Genomic DNA, 19,994 nt, shown 5'->3' on the forward strand with positions numbered 1-19,994 from the left:
ACGGCGCCCGTTCATTGGGTACTGAACTATGAGGCGTCTCAAGTGGGTAACTTGTGGTTGGATACCTCTTTGATTGATTGTCTCTAATTGGCCAAGAGTCCTACATATTAACAGTGAACCAATAGCAGAAGCAGCACAACGGTATAATTATTTTTATTTTAGCTTATCACGAAATGAACCCGCGAATTTTTCCGGTCTCTATTTATAAGACGTTTTCACGTCAAAAAACCATAAATGGCTGGCTAATAATCAGAACCCAGTGTTACTGCGAATGTTTCCACAGAAAGGGGGTTTACAGTACAGTCGGTGATTTCCACAGAAAATTGGAATTTTTTAAAATGATAAATTTATTTATTTCCTTTTTTTTCAATTTTAACTATGATTAACATATTAATTTAATTTTAGAGGAGTATTTAGCTAGGTGTAATTTACAACTTATTCAGATAATTTAAACGATACGATCTTGAATAGTATATAATTATTTGTATCCGTAAATCACAAGAAAAGTTAATGAGCAAACTATTGTTATTAGAGTGGAATTAGACCTCTCATGTAATTTATTAAGATATTCTTTTAAAATTACATTTAAAAAAACATTTATTTTTTAATAAAAAATACTTGTTTTAAACCATGGTATAAACTGAAGTTCAAACCATTGCGGTTTAAATCAACCAACCCTGGGAAATAATATATATATATTTTTTTTTAATTTTTAAAGTAATTTAAATGACGTTCGCATAACATAACCTATCATTTTAGTTACGATCTCATAGCTATATAAATTATTACTCTTCCAAAAAAAAATGTGACTGAGTCTTTCAGTACTCGCCCATGATGTGTAACGAATAATCTCGGTAACGAGCCAATTCATGTGTTCTCGTGTTATACTTATAATCAGAAACTCGCATACGAAATATAACTTAGATTTCTTTTTAAAAAAATGTTAATAAATAAAGGCGTGATGAATATACGCTAATTGTGTTTTCAAATATATTTCTGGACGCGAACCACGTGTAGTTCCCGCACCCGCCGCTAGAATTCGCTGCTGGAGCAGCTACGTCGACTATAGAAATATTTAACTAACTAGTGAGACGGCTCCGATAAAAGCGAAAAAGACTTGAAAAAAAAATTGGTTTTCTGTAAAGTCGGTTTACGGACGATAGTTTAACGTGAAAACTTCATAACAAATCATCGATGAAACGATTGCATACTTTTATGAATAAAATTGTATCTTTTTATTGAATTATCACTATTTCGTATGGATACAAAGGAGTGAAATGAAATCTACAATTTAATTGATAAATTTACTTTCATTTGCACTCATTAATTCAAATATGTTTATAACTTTAACGAAGAGATTATTTTAACTATAACTTTTATACATGTTTGCTATTTAACTTCTTCCAATCTGTGTTATTCTGTTAAGGATAGGACGATGATAGGAAAAGTAGGAAACGAATGGGAGTGTTTCAAGTTTAATGTGCCTCGAAAAAGTCAAATCTATGTTTGTTCCAATCGAGTGGAAGAGAGATAGATGCGGCGCAAGCGTACAATGAGCGTAACGGGACAATGTGCGTTACGGGACACTTTTTCGTGCGTGCAGCCGGCGTTCATTGATTTGTTAGACGTTGTCACGTCAAAATACTAAACATCGGATTTTAACCAGTTTTTCGACAAAAAATATTATTAGAATACAGTCTACATTGTTAAAATATATTAAACAAATAATACTTTAAAAATTTCTTCTTTGATTTTGCGAAATGCGGTTCGCGCCATCTGCTACAGATGGCAGCACAGTGGTTACACTTTTCCGTTCCGTGCGACTTCCGTTCCATTCACTACATCACCCCCCCCCCCCCCCCCACCCCACCCACCAAATGCCGTATCCCGAGAGAAAGAAAGAAAAATTAATTTATATTACTCACTCAACCATACTTCACTACATGTTATTTTACACCAGCAAACTTAATAATTTGGAAGATACAAGAAAGCGAATTTTTTTGCGCTTTCGACTAAGGTTAAGTTAGTTGTGAGTTTCTCTTACTAGATATCAGTGGCATTGTAGTAAAGATATGGTAGAGATCTCTTTCTTATTCGCTTCTACGTAAGAGGTTTTAGGAAAATTTTGACGTTGGCTAGGAATACATTTTTAGTTTTTAATCGCTGGTTTGGCACAGCGAAAATTTCGTCCGCTAGGTGCGCTGACTCATAACTTTTTTGAATTATTGGAATAACACCATTATTTTCCACATATTTTACTACGTATAATTATTTCAGTGAAATAATTTCTCTACAGCGACGAAAATCGCGTTTTTTTTTTTATATCATTCCATTAAACTTTATCCAGACGCTCAGCAGTGTTCTATCTTAACGAATTTCTCTCTATAAAAAAATTAGATGTTGATATGTATGTATGTATGCATGTATTTATGCATGTATGTATGTATGTATGACGTCGATAAACTCCAAAGCCGTTTGACCGATAGCCATGAAAGTTGGCACATCAAGGTGTTTCTTCATGGAGACGGTTTTTATGTTATTTTTTTTTAAAAACTCTCCGCTAGATGGCGCTGCAGCGCATCAACTTCTAAAACGTTCAACCGATCGCTATGAAAATTGGTATACACAGATATTTAAACACTGGGAATATTTAAATATATATATATTCTTTATCCACTTGCGTTACTATAGATATTATTATTAGTTTGAATTATTTTAATTTGGTTTCGATTATACGGCGATAGGAAAAGTCAAAAATTTTGTTCATTCGCCTAAATTAATAATTAAAATGTAATACATTTATTTTCAATTTATTCCGACGTGAATAATAGAATCTTATCAATATGAGTAATCTTACATTTTTTTTAAATATTTCTAAAAAGCTTCATAGATTCTAGATTACATAGAAACCACCCATTTAAGAGATATTGAGGTAAATAAAAAAACACCGGCAGGTTTAAAGTCTGCCCCGGTTCTGCTAGTTTACAAATAAAAATGTCGTTCAGTCCCACAAGTTCAGGGGCCTTGAGAAGCACTGCAGACCGTTAGGTCGTACAGATGTTAGCTTCTTCTGCCGTGAAAAACTCCGCAGCTAGGGTTTTGTCGGACGAATTCGGTCTCAACCTGTATAACCGTAACGTGTAGAGTCGAGCAATGACAAAAAAAAATTTGGTTGTCTGTAAAGTCGGTTTACGGACGATAGTTTAACGTGACAACGTTATAAGAAAACATTGAGGAAGTGATTGCATACTTTTATGAATAAATTTGAGTCATTTTTATTTTAATAATAAAATAATAAATACTTGATATTATACTGGTCATCAGATTTTTAAAATGCAAGAATAATTTACCTTTATTGCCGAAATTTTTGTTGTAATAAGCAATGAAAACCACATTAACTTTTCACTTCACTTTATAAACAGTCGACGAAACAGTTCACGTGTAGATGACTTGTAATTAATTTTAAAAACTGGCATTTAGCTACAAAGTTGAAATATAATTATGAACATTTTTTCATATAAATAAACTGTAATCAAACATCTATAATCAATCATATGAATCACCATAATTTTTTAGTCAATTGTAACATAACCTGTTATTACTGCACTCGCCGACAGCGTAACGGAACACAGCGTAACGGAACAATGAGCGTAACGGGACACAGCGCAACGGAACAATGAGCGTAACGGGACACCGCGTAACGGGACAATTTGCGTAATGGGACACTTTTTCGTGCGTGCAGTCGGCGTTCATCGATTTATTAGACTTTGTCACGTCAAAAATAATTTTCTTTCCCTTTTAGAGGGTTCGTTGTTTATTCGATCGAAGGCGGCCTCGTGACTAAATTTCGTTCTGCTCGAGGCTACGCATTTTTTTTTTTTAGAGTTTCGGCACCCGTGAGCAAACACACACACACGCGCACCAACATGGCAAAGTAAAAATACCCATCGATCCACCCACCGCCTGCCTACAATATCGGCGCGAAGCACACAATGCGTCGCTGACAAGGATAAATAGAACCCGGCGACCAGCGGAAGGAAAATGGGGAGAGAGAGAGAGAGAGAAAGAAGAAAAAAAACTACTGACATATTGACATATTTCGAGAAAAAAAAAAGGTTGGTAACCCCGTTCCATGCTTATACTACACGCCTGGAGTTTAGCTTTTCTGAGGAGTAACACTAGGTATACGCTATGCGGAGGAAGGAATTTTTTTTTTCTTCTTCTATTCCACGGTCCGTCATCCCCCCCCCCCCCCCCTTTTTCACAATTTCCCCGCAGTTGACTGAGCGAAAGAAGCGTGTCCGTCAAAAAACGGACGGGATCTTTTTTTTTTTTCCTTCCTTCTTCCTAAATTCATGAATTCCAGCCAAGGAGCATGAATCACTACGCGGACAGGCGAAGAGAACAACCACTGAAATGTGTTGCTCCGTGTTGTATCCGCGGAGGTAAGAAAGTCGAGGAGTGGGCGTGTACTTTGTCGGGTGAATAATTGAAGCCGTTGACGTACGCGACCACGCCCCTTTCTGGACAGAAAAACTTTTTTTTTAAGTGCAAACATCTCACCTCCAGGTGTACGTCATTTGGGCGGGAGTAATTTCTAGAATGGAACGGAAGTTCGCATGGAACGGAAATGTGTTAACCACTGTGCTGCAATATGTGGCGATTGGCGCGAACCAAAGTTCACAAAGCCAAAGGGAAACTTTTGTAATATTAACTGTTTTGTGAATTTAAGCAATATGAGCAGTGTTTTAATAAAAATTTCCTTGTCGAAGATCAGGTTTTAAAGTCGCGGTTTAGTGTTGTATTTTTTTTTCAAGTCGTTTTCGCTTTTATCGGAGCTGTTTCGTACCTGCTAATCGAATGATTCGATAGTCGACGTAGCTGCTCCGGTAGCGAATTCTAGCGGCGGGCGCGGGAACTACGTGTGATTCGCGTCCATAAATGTAGTTTAAAATACAATTTGCGTATTTTTCTCACGCTCAGTAGGTACCTACTTATTATTATTTTTTTTAGAATTCTAACATTAAATTTCGTGCCCTGGTTTGGTATTGTAAGTGTATTTTCAACATGAGAACACGTGAATTTTCTCGTTACAGAGGTTACTGTACACGCTACTTTGAGGACCCGTTGTCTGTGTAGTATTTTTACATATTCGAGCTACAATTCTTATTTTGGAATATTTATAGCAATTTTTTTGGCATATTAGGTATGGCATAAATCATCTCTACCAGAATTTACATACATTTTTGCAACATAATTTTCGGACTCTTAAGCAGCGCGAGGAAATAACTTATTATTAGTGACTGGAAAAATTCGCGAGTTCAATGACCTCCAGGATAGATTCCACGATCCTCTGCCCTACTTGGGCAAACGGCGCCCGTTCATTGGGTACTGAATTATGAGGCGTCTCAAGTGGGTAACTTTTGGTTGGATACCTCTTTGAATGATGGTCTCTAATTGGCCAAGTGTCCTACATAGTAACAGTGAACCAATAGCAGAAGCAGCGCAACGGTATAATTATTTGAATTTTGACATATCACGAAATGAACCCGCGAATTTTTCCGGTCTCTATCGATACTGCATGCCAAAGTTCCCGACCCAGGTTCGGTTAGGCTAATTTTTATCTCGTTCAATTTTTCTCAAAGGTGGGCGCATCATATGCGCTTCAGATGGTTTCGGAACAGTCACGATGCAGTTCGTGCGCATGGTGTAAGCACTGTGGGTAAAAAAAGAACAAAAATAAAAAAGATGGTTCATTTCATGCGCCTCGGCTAGTTTCGGAACAGTTACTATGCAGTTCGTGCGCACGGTGTTAAGCAAATGTGTGTAGTCAATGTTGACTTCATTGTGCTATTCAATTTCATGCGACAATCTACCCAAATATGCCTCCAAGGTCGGGTCACGGGTGGTTGTGGGGGAGGGGGGGGGGGGAATTAAAAATAGCTAGAAAAAATTAGAAATCTAATGACGCACCGTGGTTACGCATTTTCGTTCATTCAATACACGTTCCATTTACGAAATTACTCCTACTAAATGCCGTAAACCGAGAGCTACAATGTTTACACTTATAAAAAAAAATTGGTTGTCTGTTAAGTCTGTTTACGGACGATAGTTTAACGTGACAACGTCATAACAAAACATTGATGAAATGATTGCATACTTTTATGAATAAAATTGAATCATTTTTATTTTAATAATAAAAGAATAAATACTTGAAATTATACTAGTAAACAGATTTTTAAAATGCAAGAATAATTAACCTTTATTGTCGAAATTTTTGTTGTAATAAGCAATGAAAACCATATTAACTTTTCACATCACTTTGTAAACAGTCGAGTGGAAGAGAGATAGATGCGGCGCAAGCGTACAATGAGCGTAACGGGACACAGCGCAACGGAAAAATGTGCGTAACGGAACACAGCGTAACGGAACAATGTGCGTAACAGGACACCTTTCGTGCGTGCAGCCGGCGTTCATCAATTTATTAGACGTTGGCACGTCAAAAAAAATACACAGCTTAAAGCCCGGGTGATACCAAGTACTTCAGCATATATGTATACATGCAAGTAATTAACTACATGACAACTGAGCTGTAAAATATTGTTACGAGTGGGGTAGACGTGTTCGTAAGAATAATTAAATTAATTTTTATACAGTTTTATTTATTACTAATATTTGCATTACTAATTAAAACACTACACTTAATGTTTTTTCACAAATCACTCGCACTGAAAAAATCTATGTTCGTTAATCACTAAGTATCCGTCTAGTTCCGCAGTCCGCACTCCTCACTGGAGCTGGGCTCGACAGTGGTTCGCCCCTTTACCTCGCGCCTGTCCACACACACAGTCTCGCGCCACTCAGTCGCACTCTCTCACTGTAGCGCCACTCTCGAGGGGGTCTCTCACCCTCCTCGCCTGAACTCGCACTGCACTCCACTCGCCCGCTGGAACTCTCGGGAACTACCCGCGGAGGCAGGCGTCGCCTCTTTTATACCCTTGGCCCGTCTTTCTGGAACCGACTGGAGTTGTTTGCGACGTGTCTCGCGTCGTCATCCCGGGCCGGAACCGACGCTCGAAGCATCCAGAATAACGACGCTCATTCACGCCACTCCAAGCAGAATTCCCAAGGCCGTCAGGAGATAGATAACAGCGCCGAGGAAGGATGACGTAAGGGTATAGGGGGGGAAGGTGGCAAGGCTGGGCCTCTGTAATCCCAGAAGGTATGCGCGCGTGACGTCAGTGACCGTGCGGGGACCTCCAGGCACCTTGCCTCCCACATTCGTAACACTATTTAAATTTTCTGTTTTTAATTTATTTTAAGAAATTTTTATAGTGTTTGTAATTATTACTTTCAGAAATAATTAAGTGTGTGAAATCAATTTTAAGTATAACTTCGGAACCGCATGCTTAAGTACATAAATATATTTTTTTCTGTGTGGTATACTTGCAGGCGAAGTATTTTTTTTGTCGGATTTTGAAAATAAAATAATGAATACCCATTTCCAAAATAAGTATGCGATTCCCTAATAACACCGTGGTATTACGCTATTCTTTATTCACCTGACATACCCTTCGGTACCCGAATAGAATCAATAAGCGTGGCATAGCAAAGTTGGTAAAAAAAAAAATTGCTGGGACAGGCAGGTCACGTTTGAGGTAAAAGTGTGTTGGAACAGCTCCCGGGAGAGAGAAGAATTCTTCTGTCTTTCAAATTATAATTTGACCCCCCCTCTGGCTCGTCTGCCGTCATAAACGGATTTCGTTTGTCAAGACGGAGTCTCGGTTGAGTTTAATATTTTTCCCTTTTACTTAAATCTGGTTAATATTACAAACGAAATAAAAAGGGGGGGGGGGGGGGTTACGTGCACATATGAACACAGAAAAAAATTTCTGTACTTTTACAAAAGCTTCCCTTTGGAAACCAGTTTCCAAGAAGTGAATTGTAATACTACAAGAAAGATAATTTTACGGTGCTATGGTAATTAACTCAATGAAATAAATTTTTCGATATAGTACTGAGTTATTCTTACACTTATTGGCACGTAATTTTTACGTTTTAATTGATGTTACATTCAAGCAAATATTTTTTTTTAAACATGGAAAAGTTATTTTCATATTCAATAATTAGAGACTGGAAAAATTCGCGAGTTCAATGGCCTCCAAGATATACTCCACGATCCTCTGCCTTCTTGGGCAAACGGCGCCTGTTCATTGGGTGCTGAATTATGAGGCGTCTGAAGTGGGTAACTTGTGATTGGATACTTTTTTGACTGATGGTCTCTAATTGGCCGAGAGTCCGACATATTAACAGCGAACCAAAGCAGAAGCAGCGCAACGGTATAATTATTTGAATTTTAGCATATCACGAAATGAACCCTCCAATTTTTCCTGTCTCTATCAATAATTTGACTTAATTTTGTTTTACGATGCTTAATAAGTGCGGTGTTAATTCCGGAAAGCTATTTAAACCATTTACAAATAACTTCTAACTATCGGAGATGCTGGGGCAACACACAGCATAAATTCCAGGGTAAGAATTCGAACCCAGTATTACGGCAAAAATTATTTTGTAGTGTTATAGTTTTTAATGTAAATGTACAAATTCACGAATATCTGTAGTTTTACATAAATATTAATGTTCCTTCGAACGAAATCACAGTGTACGCGTGTTATAAGTTATGCATCAAAATTAAAGAGATCTGAAGAAAATAAAGTGGTAAATATCATTGACAACGTGTATGTTCTAATACAACTATCTCCACTAATAAATTATAATTAAACCTGAAGAAAACAAAATTCCAGATGATAAGCTCGCTGGTTTCAGCATTGAAAAAAAAAATAACTATTAGTTATAAGTAGTGTATAGCAAACCGATTCTGCGGAAATGTATTTCTTGTGGGACTGAGATTATAGGAAAGTCTACAGTTCACACAGATGGTCATGTGTCGTTTTGCCTAAAGGCTTTTTGCCTAATTTTAGGCAAAACGCCGTTTAGCAAAATGCCATTAGGCTAAAACGCCGTTAGGAAAATCGCCGTTAAGCAAAACGCCGTTGGCCAAATAGGAGTTAGGCAAAACGCCGTTTGGCAATTCGACGTTAGGCAAAACGCCTTTAGGCGAAATGACTTTAAGGAAATCGCCGTAACGAATTCATGTTTAGGCAAACCGCCTTTAGCTTTAGACAAATCGCCTATTACTCCACAAAGATGGGAGCCACACCAAATTTGTTATCTCTTGGAAGATCATCACTATTTACACACAAGATCTCCAATTATCGTGAACCGATTTCGCACATGTGGTGCGTATGGACGTATAAGATTCCGGGGAATGTGAGCAGTCAAGGGAGGGGGGGGGGGGTCATGCCATTTTTTAAAATTTTTTTTATTAATTTTTCAGATAATTACAAGGGCATTTATGCTTTGTGTTTATCCAACGCCTCCAATATTTTTTTTTTTTTATCGTTTCCTGAATAGCTTTCCAGTATTAACTGCGTACGCATAATAAAAAAAAATAAAGTCAAATGACTGAATAACCGATAAACTTTTCCAAAATTAAAAAAAAAATTATGCTTGAATAAATAAGCAATTAAAATATAAATTTATGCGCCGTTTTTCATAGTAAATACTCAGTAATATCTCGAGGAAAAAATCATATATATGCACAAATAACAGTAGCCATGTGTTGAAAAACACTTAAATATACTTCCTATAGTAAAAACAAACTATATCTCGGCAAATGGTTTCCAAATGAACAATTTTTTTAAATGTACGTAAAAAAAAGTGGTTCTCTGTACAGTCGGTTTACGGACGATAGTTTAACGTGACAACGTTATAACAAAACATTGATGAAATGATTGCATACATTTATGAATAAAATTGAATTATCACTATTTTGTATGGATACAAAGTAGTGAAATGAAATCTACAATTTAATTGATAAATTTACTTTTATTTGCTCTCATTAATTCAAATATGTTTGTTACTTTAACGAACAGATTATTTTAACTATAACTTTTATACATGTTTGCTATTTAACTTCTTCCAATCTGTGTTATTCTGTTAAGGATAGGACGATGATAGGAAAAGTAGGAAACGAATGGGAGTGTTTCAAGTTTAATGTGCCTCGAAAAAGTCAAATCTATGTTTGTTCCAATCGAGTGGAAGAGAGATAGATGCGGCGCAAGCGTACAATGAGCGTAACGGGACAAAGTGTAACGGGACAATGAGTCATCCTTTTTCGTGCGTGCAGCCGGCGTTCATCAATTTATTAGACGTTGTCACGTCAAATATTTTTTTTCTTTTGTGTGTGTTCGTGTGAACCCAGTCTTACTCACTGATGTGCGTGATGGGCAGTGTTGCCATATCGTGCAGCAACTGGTCCACGACGCCATCTTTCTCCGCGTACAGCTCGTCCTTGGAGATGCGGAAGTGAAACTTCTCCAGGTTTGTCATGTTGGGCCTGGAAAAAAAAAAGATAAAATAAGAGAGGACCCCCTCAATCGTCTAGAACGCGATTTCCATCATTCTATAAGTAGAGACCTGTAAAATTCGCGATTTCAAATCCCTAAAGGATAGACTCCATGATCGTCTATGCACTCGTGCAGATTACATCTGCTGATTGGTTACCGACTCGTAACACCTGTTGACTGGAATGATCGTGATTCGCTAATTCTTCTGTTAAAGATTTTTCATTGGCCCAGAGTCCTTCAGATAAACTGTGGCCCAATCACTGAAGCAAAATAATGTCAAAAGTATTTGGACTCTATCCTATCGCGAAATGAATCCGCGAATTTTACAGGTCTCTATCTATAAGTACAGCATTGTAGATTACTTTTTTTCTTATGCCCTTCCCCGCGAATAATGCTGGCGTGCATTAAAACAATGTGTTTCTTCATTAATATGAGAAGTAAATATGCACAATATACGAGAAATCAGTTTTACAGTTAACTACTCAACACTGTAGATCCCTGTTGCGATTATTCATGGCAGAACATCGGAACAATCTATCATTTCGAAGCGGCATAAGCTTGAAAGTTAAGATACTTAGTTTGTAACACAATAACCGCTAAAGCCTTCTATATGCTTTGTATGTATACAAAAAATATAACTCTTTTTAACAAGTATCATTAAAAATTACTTTTAATATTTTTCAGAAAATCTGACATTCACGAAAGATTTTGCGTGAGGTCTACTAGTATATTGATACAACATGCGATATATCAACTATGTTATTAATATAATCAAAAGAAAAATCACAAATTTCATAAAGTATTAAATTGACAAATACACAAAAAAGACTAAATAAAAAATAATGCAATCCCTTTAACAATAGTGTATTTAGAAATGAGGAAAATATATTTAAATTAGATTGTGATTTACTTTGATAAAAATATTAATTAAATTTAAAATCACGATAAAATGAAAAATACATGCAAATGTGCTCCCAGAGGCAAAAAAAACCTACTCAAATATCGCAGAAATATCAGCGGTTAAATTATCCAGCAAAATAATGTTCTCAGGATTTCACTGCCATTGTCTGAAATAGCTTTGCTTCTGGGAGGTAGTCGCGGTCCTTGGCGAATAATTCACCGACGTTTCGTTTCGCCATTATCAGAGGTAACTGCTACCTGATGATGGCGACTGCAATGTCGACCGAAACGTCGGTGAATTATTCGCCAAGGACGCTGCTACAACCCAGAAGCCAAGCTACTTTATACAGCAAAATATTGATATTTTTTTATTTAAAAATTACTTTTACTTTTTATTTTTGTCTGGAAGAATAGCTACAATCTCTGACGGTTAACATAATAATTAGTTACTCAGGAATTATGTCGATGAGTAAGGAGACGGAAGAAAGAGGTTTGCCGAAGGGTCAGTAAGGGAAAAGCAGGGAAAATGAAGTGTGGAATGTTGCAACCCTTTAGAACCGCAGATGAGGAAGGGATGAAGGGGGGATGAGGAGAAAGAAAGATGCCAGCCAGTGTTTATTGGCTCATCTCGCCCCGACACCTCACGGGAGCGATTCCTCAAACCCTCAAGGACAGCTCAGGGGCGGGGATGCTAAGCTCGCGAAAGGGAAGCATTGAAGAGGGAGGAAAGAGGGTGTGTTTTACTGCCCCCGTCGTGCACTCGCATTCATCCCCGGTAATCCGACTCTGCCCTTGGCCCAAATCCAGATTCACCCCCACGGTAAGAGGGTGGAAGGGATGGGTTGAGGGTGGAGAAAAGGTCCCGGTGGGACACCAGGAGCAGCAGACTAGCACCCCTACATTTATCACCCGGGCCAAACGGAGCGGGTATTCCACGCAGGGCCTGAAACTGCAACCACGCTCTGCTACCACTGCCCCAATGTCACGGCCATCTCTCGCGATGTGTTCAGCGTAATTTTTTTTACAATTACGAAATATTTTATTTTAAAACTAGTAGTGAAGAAATAGTTTCTAATACCACAATAAAAAAAGGGGTGTGTTCTGTAAAGTCGGTTTACGGACGATGATTTTACGTGATAACGTCATAAGAAAACATTTGAAAAAATTGCATACTTTTTAATTTTCAAATATTATTTACAGTCTTTTGAAAATTTAATTTAAATAATTTGTTAAAATATAATCACGAACAATTAGTTTAAAAGCCAGCCTTAACCTGTTTGATATTAAAGAAGATTTTCTCTCACGGTGGTTGGCCGGTTCTTGCATGCTCGGCTCAGGCGGAATGTGACAATGAGTCATGCATGCTTTTTCGTACGTGCAGCCGGCGTTGATCAATTTATAAGACGTTATCACGTCAAACATTTCGAGCGAATCTTTCAGTACTCTCCACAGAGGTTCAACATCTAACCTAGGTAAAGAGCTTATTCCTGTGTCATGTTGCAAATATGCTTAAAATATGAAACTCGAACACGAAATGTTAATACAGAAATCTTTAAAATAATGCCGAGAATGCAATTAAACGAAATTTCTTGATGCGAATCAACAGGTAGTTCCCACACCCGCAGCTATGTCGACTATCGATGCATTTCTTTTTGGAGACAGAAATTTTAAACTATATAATGAAATTTCTGCAATTAAAGCAAATAAGACTTGTGAAATACTAAACCCAGGCTTTGGACCTGGTTTTGACAATTAATTTTATTAAAACACTACCCATATTGTTAAAATTAACTTAACATTAATACTATTAAAGACCCACTTTGGCTTCGTGAACTTTGGACCGCACGATCCACCACAGAAAGCCGAACCATGGCTACACACATAAGCGTTATGTGCGACTACCGTTTAATTCACAAAATTACTCCCACCGAATGCTGTAGTTGTCTAGAGACCCGGAAATCTCAAGAATCCGTTTGGCGTCAGACTGAAATTTCAATGGTTTTTTTCTTCATTGGCTAGTTTCTAAGTGAGAACTTTTTTTTTTTTGTTGATAATCGAAGTTAACTGATTCGCTTACTTTTTGTTATAGCTGATCATTGTTGACTTCACGGTTGCAGAAGGGCGTAACCAAATAACTGTAGTCTAGACATGCACACAGTGCAAAAGTATGAAGGTTTGCAATATAGCCTGCGGCCAAATTAATTTGCGAAATTTCTTTACTTCTACTTATTAAGAAGAAACATTAAAAATTTTAACCAATAATTATAAAAATTATATTTAATTTCATTTTAAATTATATTAACACTTGATTTTTAACATTAATAACTAATTTACACAAAAATTTTATAAATAAATTGTTATTATCTTATTTAACTAATGGTATTTATTATTGTTGGGACCAGTTACATGTGTGTTTCCGTCGTCTAATTTCTTACTGCGAAACATCTCTTTATTTTGAAGAGAGTTGACGTGATTTGGTCACTCATCCGCTGGCTGGATGGGACGAGGATACACACATAACTTAGAAACACACAACTAAGAACAGTCATAACTTAGAAACACACAACTAAGAACAGTCATAACTTAGAAACACACAACTAAGAACAGTCATAACTTAGAAACACACAACTAAGAACAGTCATAACTTAGAAACACACAACTAAGAACAGTCATAACTTAGAAACACACAACTAAGAACAGTCATAACTTAGAAACACACAACTAAGAACAGTCATAACTTAGAAACACACAACTAAGAACAGTCATAACTTAGAAACACACAACTTTGAACCACCAAATGTTAGAACCATATAGCTTAGAAGAGGTACAACGCAGAAAAAAAATTATTTATTGTGTGTTTCTGAGTTGTCTGTTTCTACGTTGCGACAACACTCCACTGGTAGGCAGTCTACTGGTCTACAGTCGCTGTGGAGAGTGGCGGAAGAACTGTCAGCCAATCATCCAATCAGAGCAGGTGTATATCTGTTAGCGGTCTAGCTTGCAGCCAAAAGAACCGAAGAAATTTTCGGGTCTTCACTAATAAAGTTACACACACATTTCATCGTGTTTTGTTGCAAATTTTGTTGTATGCTGCTCATGACAGCGCTTTTTTACCAAAAAAAATATGCAACTACCTAGTAAAAATTTAATTGCTATTTCAAATAATACTAGTTTTTAATTGTGATATATATACATACATACATACATACCTGTACATTCACGTAACCATATATATGAGAATATTAAAGCGATTGTCTGAAAGAGATTATCGATTTTTATCTCACCCGAGATACTATTATTGCTTGTTTTAATTGTTTGATATGCTTTTATTATTGATATTTTACACATTAGGCTACGTCCATTTAAATGACATAACCATGCGATCCTTATAAACCCTTAAAAAAATCTACATTTACCCAGACTATGCGTATCTTTCAAAGTTATTGGTTATTGAATTTTCCATTAACTTGTTCAATAACCTGTAATAATTTTACATTATGATTTTTCGATATCTGAGGAAAATTAATTTTAAAAAACCTACACTTTTATTTATCGTAAGTTCAATTAATGCACTTTTTGTGTTTAATTTATTCCAGTGGTCTTAATGTTATTCATTGACTTTTTCTTTTTAATTCATCGGTTTTCACTTAGTTTACAAATGGTTCACATTTGGTTTAACTTACACAGCATTTAAAATTTAATTATATTATATTACATGACACTCAATTACATTTCTTTACATGATACGGTTTTGGTTCAGTTATTGCCCGGGTACTAAATTTTAGACTACTCTTTAATAATTTATCGCGGCAACGAAAAATACATATATGTGTATGTACATATGTATATATATATATATGGTTGAAGAACTTAAATGATGTGCAATTATTAGAGTCCGGAAAAATTCGCGAATTCATTTCGTGACAAGATGAAATTCAAACATGTGTACAATTCTGCTGGTCCTGCTATTGGCTCGCAGTTTAACTGGAGTTCTCTGGGCCAATGAGAGACTATAGACCAAAGAAGCATCGAATCACAAGCTACCTAGTGAAGACGCCTCACAAGTTAACACGCGTGTCTGATTGAGAAATGCAGAGGATAATGGAGGCTATCCTAGAGGTCATTGAACCCGCGAATTTTTGCTGTCTCCAGCAATTATACAGTAGGCATGAACTAAGAAAAAACAAGCAGAGAAATGAAAAAAAAAACTTTTTGTGTTAGGTTTATGAGGAAACAGTAACCACACTACAATTAGGAACAATAAAAATGATTCTAATACATAAAATTCGAAATCATACATATCTCTTTATCTCATAACCAAACGTGTCTAAGTCCAATTCGGCCATTAATATCGTCTGTGTTTTCCGTCAACCTTCATAGACGTGTGACTGGCAGAAAGAAAAACTTATGTTTTTGTGTATTCCAGTTCTTCTCAGTGGAGAACATTTTCCAACAGCCACAGGTACCCAACATTAAAAATGGAGTTACATTTGTCTGCCTAAGTTAATATATAGACTAAGGCTCTTACAATTCTCACTAAATGCTTCAAAAATATTTTTTTTATGGGATTTGTAGTTTTAAATCAGTAGGAAACGAACTTTTAAGATATAATATGCAATAAATCAAAATTACAAATTTTAGACTTCAGCTCGTTTTGGCTTTGAGATACAAATTTTTACTTTAAGTTCTGATTCAAACCTTTATTAAATAAATAAATTTTTTGCTTGATTTGAAAATAGCCTGGTATAACTACTTTAATATCTCAATGAAATAATTAAGAAATGTAGGTTTTAGCGAAGGATAAAGTTTTTAACTTATTTAAATACAAAATTTGGTAACAAATATTCAATTAATGTTTTTATTTGTGTAGTTTATATATATGATTATATAACACGTTTAAACATTAGTTATACTATTTAAATTTCAGTGAAACAATCAGATATATATTTCTTTTAAGCACACTGATGAATAACACAGAACAATTTTCATGTTATTGTTTTTCATATATCATTCAAAATCTTTTAGTGTGATTTTTTTTTCTTTTATTAGTCTCTAAATTGTGTAATAGTTGATACTTGAGAAAAATAAACTATGACATTTTTTGGCTTAAATTTACATAGGTACTAATATATTTTTTTTATCTTTTCGCTAGCATCTTTCAAATCGCACAGAGCTGGAACGATAATAAACAACAGATCAAACATTTTGTATTGGACAATTAGTGGATTTTTCTTAATCGGTACTGTGCTTAAAAATCATAGTTCCATATATTATTTTTAAGCTCCTTTCATGTGATTCGAATATTAGGCTATTTTTCCCCCTCCCGTTATGTTTTACGTTGATTACAGCGCTTAGTAATTTTTAATGCGAGGATTTGAACATAATAGGCCGTATATTTTTTTTTTTCTCTCGACCGCTCAAAGCTGTTCAGAGATGGGAAATCCACGTTGATCCCAACAGCGGCAAAACAACTTTAAATCCGCGCCATTTCGCAATACAAAGTGAGCCGCACGTGCTCAGAAGTTTTTTTTTTCTCCCCCTAAAAGCCAAGAGCCGACTGTGTTTTGTTAGCCCGCCATTTATTTCGCTTCAGGGGAGCTAAAAAAAGGGGGGTCTTTTTTTTTACAAGCCACACTCAGCCACACACAAATAGCTAAATAAAAAAAGAAAATACGGCCAAAAGCTTTAAAACCGCGGTACGCATTAATTAAGAAATCGGCGCTAAAAAGGCAAAGGATTTCTTCATGAAGGGGGAAAAAAAGGGGGGGAGGCGGGAGAATGATGATGTAGGACTAGAAAGAGAGATGGAGCTTGGAGTAAGGAAGGAGTGTGAAAGGAGAGAAGAAAGAAAGGATCCAACGAGCAGAGTGAAAGCGAGCGCGTCGCAATTAATTGGTTGCGCGCCAACTCGTGGAATCAAACGCTAGACACACGAGCTCTGAATAATGAGAGAGATAAGATCAATGAACAGCTGCTCTGGGTGCAAGAACCAGTTAGGTCCACTCAAACGGGGTAACGTATGAGTTACGAAAAGCATTTTTTTCTTTCTCTCTCTCTCTCTCTCTCTCTCTCTCTCTGGCTCGTAATCAACTCACGTAGTTTGTTCACGGTACAAACATATCTGCCTTCCCTCTCCCCCCCGCCACGCATCTTATTTCTCTCTCTGAGATAAGACTACTGGCGTGGTCGAACAATATATAATTATATTAATATATAATATATTAATATTAATATATAATATATTATATATTATTTTATATTCTTCTAGTTATTCTATATGGTTCTTATATTTTGAATTTTTACTTGGTTGTGGTGACTAGGTAATACATGGCTGTAATTTTTGTATACTGTAGAGAATGAATCACAATCATAAATAAAAATATTTAAAAGTTTTTAATCACTAAAGAAAAAAATTATGAAATTACTGAAAGCTTAGGTATTGGCCACCTTTGGGTCACGTACCTTATAATTTTGACGTTAATACGTCTTATAAATCGAGATGCTAATTTGAAAAGTGGAGTGTAACCAGAAAAACAAAGAGTTAAGATTTTGAAGAAAAAAAGTAATAAAATTACAAACCGAGCTTAGTAAATCACACTCGCAGTGAAATAGTGTCGCAACTCATAAAAAAAATACAATAATTAAGTGTTGTATGTAACTTACGTCGTTTGGTTTGAGTAACCATTTTCATTAATAAAATATAAATATATATATAACCACACACATATTTATATACCTATATACTGGTCAATACGAGTAGTATGCAAGTTTCTAGAACGTTCGATTCAAGGTGACTCATGTAATTTGAGAGAAGATATTGGACACACGCGTTAGTCAATTTGAATAAAATAAAATTTCATTTCGCGCAGAAATAATTGAAATTATTATACCAACCTTAAAAAAAATATATTTTTTTTTAAAGTTAGCGATATACCAACTGTGGGACAAAATTACAAAGAAGTATAGTTAAAAGATTACAACATCAAGGCGTATGGAGAATTCATACGATCGGAATCGCAAGAAGAAATACGTAAAAATTCCAAAAAAAAAAAAGGCGCCACTCACCGGTGTCGAAAGGACCAACCAGACTGCAGGAAATAAGGTTGAAAGCTAAGATGGCGGACTTTTTCCCGGCCTAATATTCGAACCTTCCCGATCGCACGGCTTGTACAACACGTTGAAAAACTTTTGCGTCCGTGTTTCGACAGAGCCCACAACAATATATATATATGTATATATATATATATATATATATATATATATATATATTTCCGCGAGATGAAACCGTGGCTGACGTTTAAGTTCATTCCGTTTCTCATCTCGTCATCCCCTCGTCGACTCGGATGACTTCGACGCCGATGACGTCAGCAAGAGGGGGGGTGGAAGGGGGCGGGGCCGAGTTTTAGCTCGTAAGGGGGTGGGGGGCACTTTCGAGAGAGATGGTCGTTCGGAGAAGTGGACAGTCGGACAAATGGTTTCTTCCCTCCCCCTCCCTCTTTTTTGTTTCGTTGCGGCATTCTACCTCAGCTTCCAGCCAAGGGACAGGGGAGAAGGGAGGGGTTTTAGGGGGGTTGTAGGTTCAATAAGTCACCTGTACGCGGGCGCCCTTTGAATATAAACACTGTAATTAACTTACTCCTACCGGTAACTACCCTTCGCCCTCAGAGGTAGCTACAGCTTAGGAGAAGCTATACGCAACATACCTACCTGCATTGTTTTAGAAAAAAAATACATGGAATAAACTTATTATTCAGTACATGGTAACTTCGGAAAATAAATAATAAATTTAATATGAATGTAAGTTTATGATACTTTTTTTTTTAGTTTTACACCTGTGGTAGTAAAAACGGGATGAGTTGGGTTGGGTTTTGATAAAGTAAATTGTCATATTTTCTTCTTGATATATTTTTTATTTTTAAATTTTTTTATTTTATAATTTTAATCTTACTAAATATAATTACAGTTCTGAATTTGAGAGTCGATTGTTAAAAGCCTCGTGATTTTTTTTCTTTTCTTAATACTAAGCATAAATACTTACAAATATAATAACACGTAAGATAAGAATTTTGATAACTTTATTATGCATTTCAAATTAATCTAATTTAAGTAACTGTAGTGAAATGTTTTGAATATTTCTGTTCACATAAACTAATTAAATGAAAGAGGAAATATGAAAATTTCACAATATAAATTAATGAAACAGGCGCGTGTTTCTAAAATATTAAAATTTGCCCCCTTATAAAATGAAAAGGAAATACATTTTATTTCATAAAAGTATAAAATATATATTGAAATACGCTAAAATGTTAGAAAATCAGCTTACTTAATACACAGGCCCACTAAGAATTAAACATGATTAAACATTACCACTTCTTAAATTAAAAATAAAACAGTTTTTGTTAAGAACTAATTATAATTTGTCTGAAATTGTGTTTTTTTTTTTCCCTTCAGAAAAAATGTTTTGAATTTTTCATATACTTTTCTTACGTTGGTAATATATCGGCAATTGTCTGAAAATCGGCACGCACGAATATGGGGATTAAGGTTAAATAAAATAAGAGAAATTACATATAAAAATAATTTTTATAATTTATTAAATATATAAACCGTTAAATATTGCAATTT

At 35.8% G+C, this 19,994-nt stretch overlaps 1 protein-coding gene across 1 annotated transcript in view; it reads right to left on the reverse strand.

Annotated features, from left to right (window-relative positions):
• LOC134541255 (extracellular serine/threonine protein CG31145) overlaps positions 1-19,994 on the reverse strand; it is a 373,303-nt gene that overhangs the window by 179,380 nt on the left and 173,929 nt on the right. The window contains exon 2 of the mRNA XM_063384532.1: positions 10,335-10,459. Within this exon, the coding sequence (XP_063240602.1) occupies positions 10,335-10,459 (125 nt within the window). The remainder of the gene's footprint in view (positions 1-10,334; positions 10,460-19,994) is intronic.

This window comes from Bacillus rossius, chromosome 18 (assembly GCF_032445375.1).
Source record: "Bacillus rossius redtenbacheri isolate Brsri chromosome 18, Brsri_v3, whole genome shotgun sequence".
Lineage (NCBI taxonomy): Eukaryota > Metazoa > Arthropoda > Insecta > Phasmatodea > Bacillidae > Bacillus > Bacillus rossius.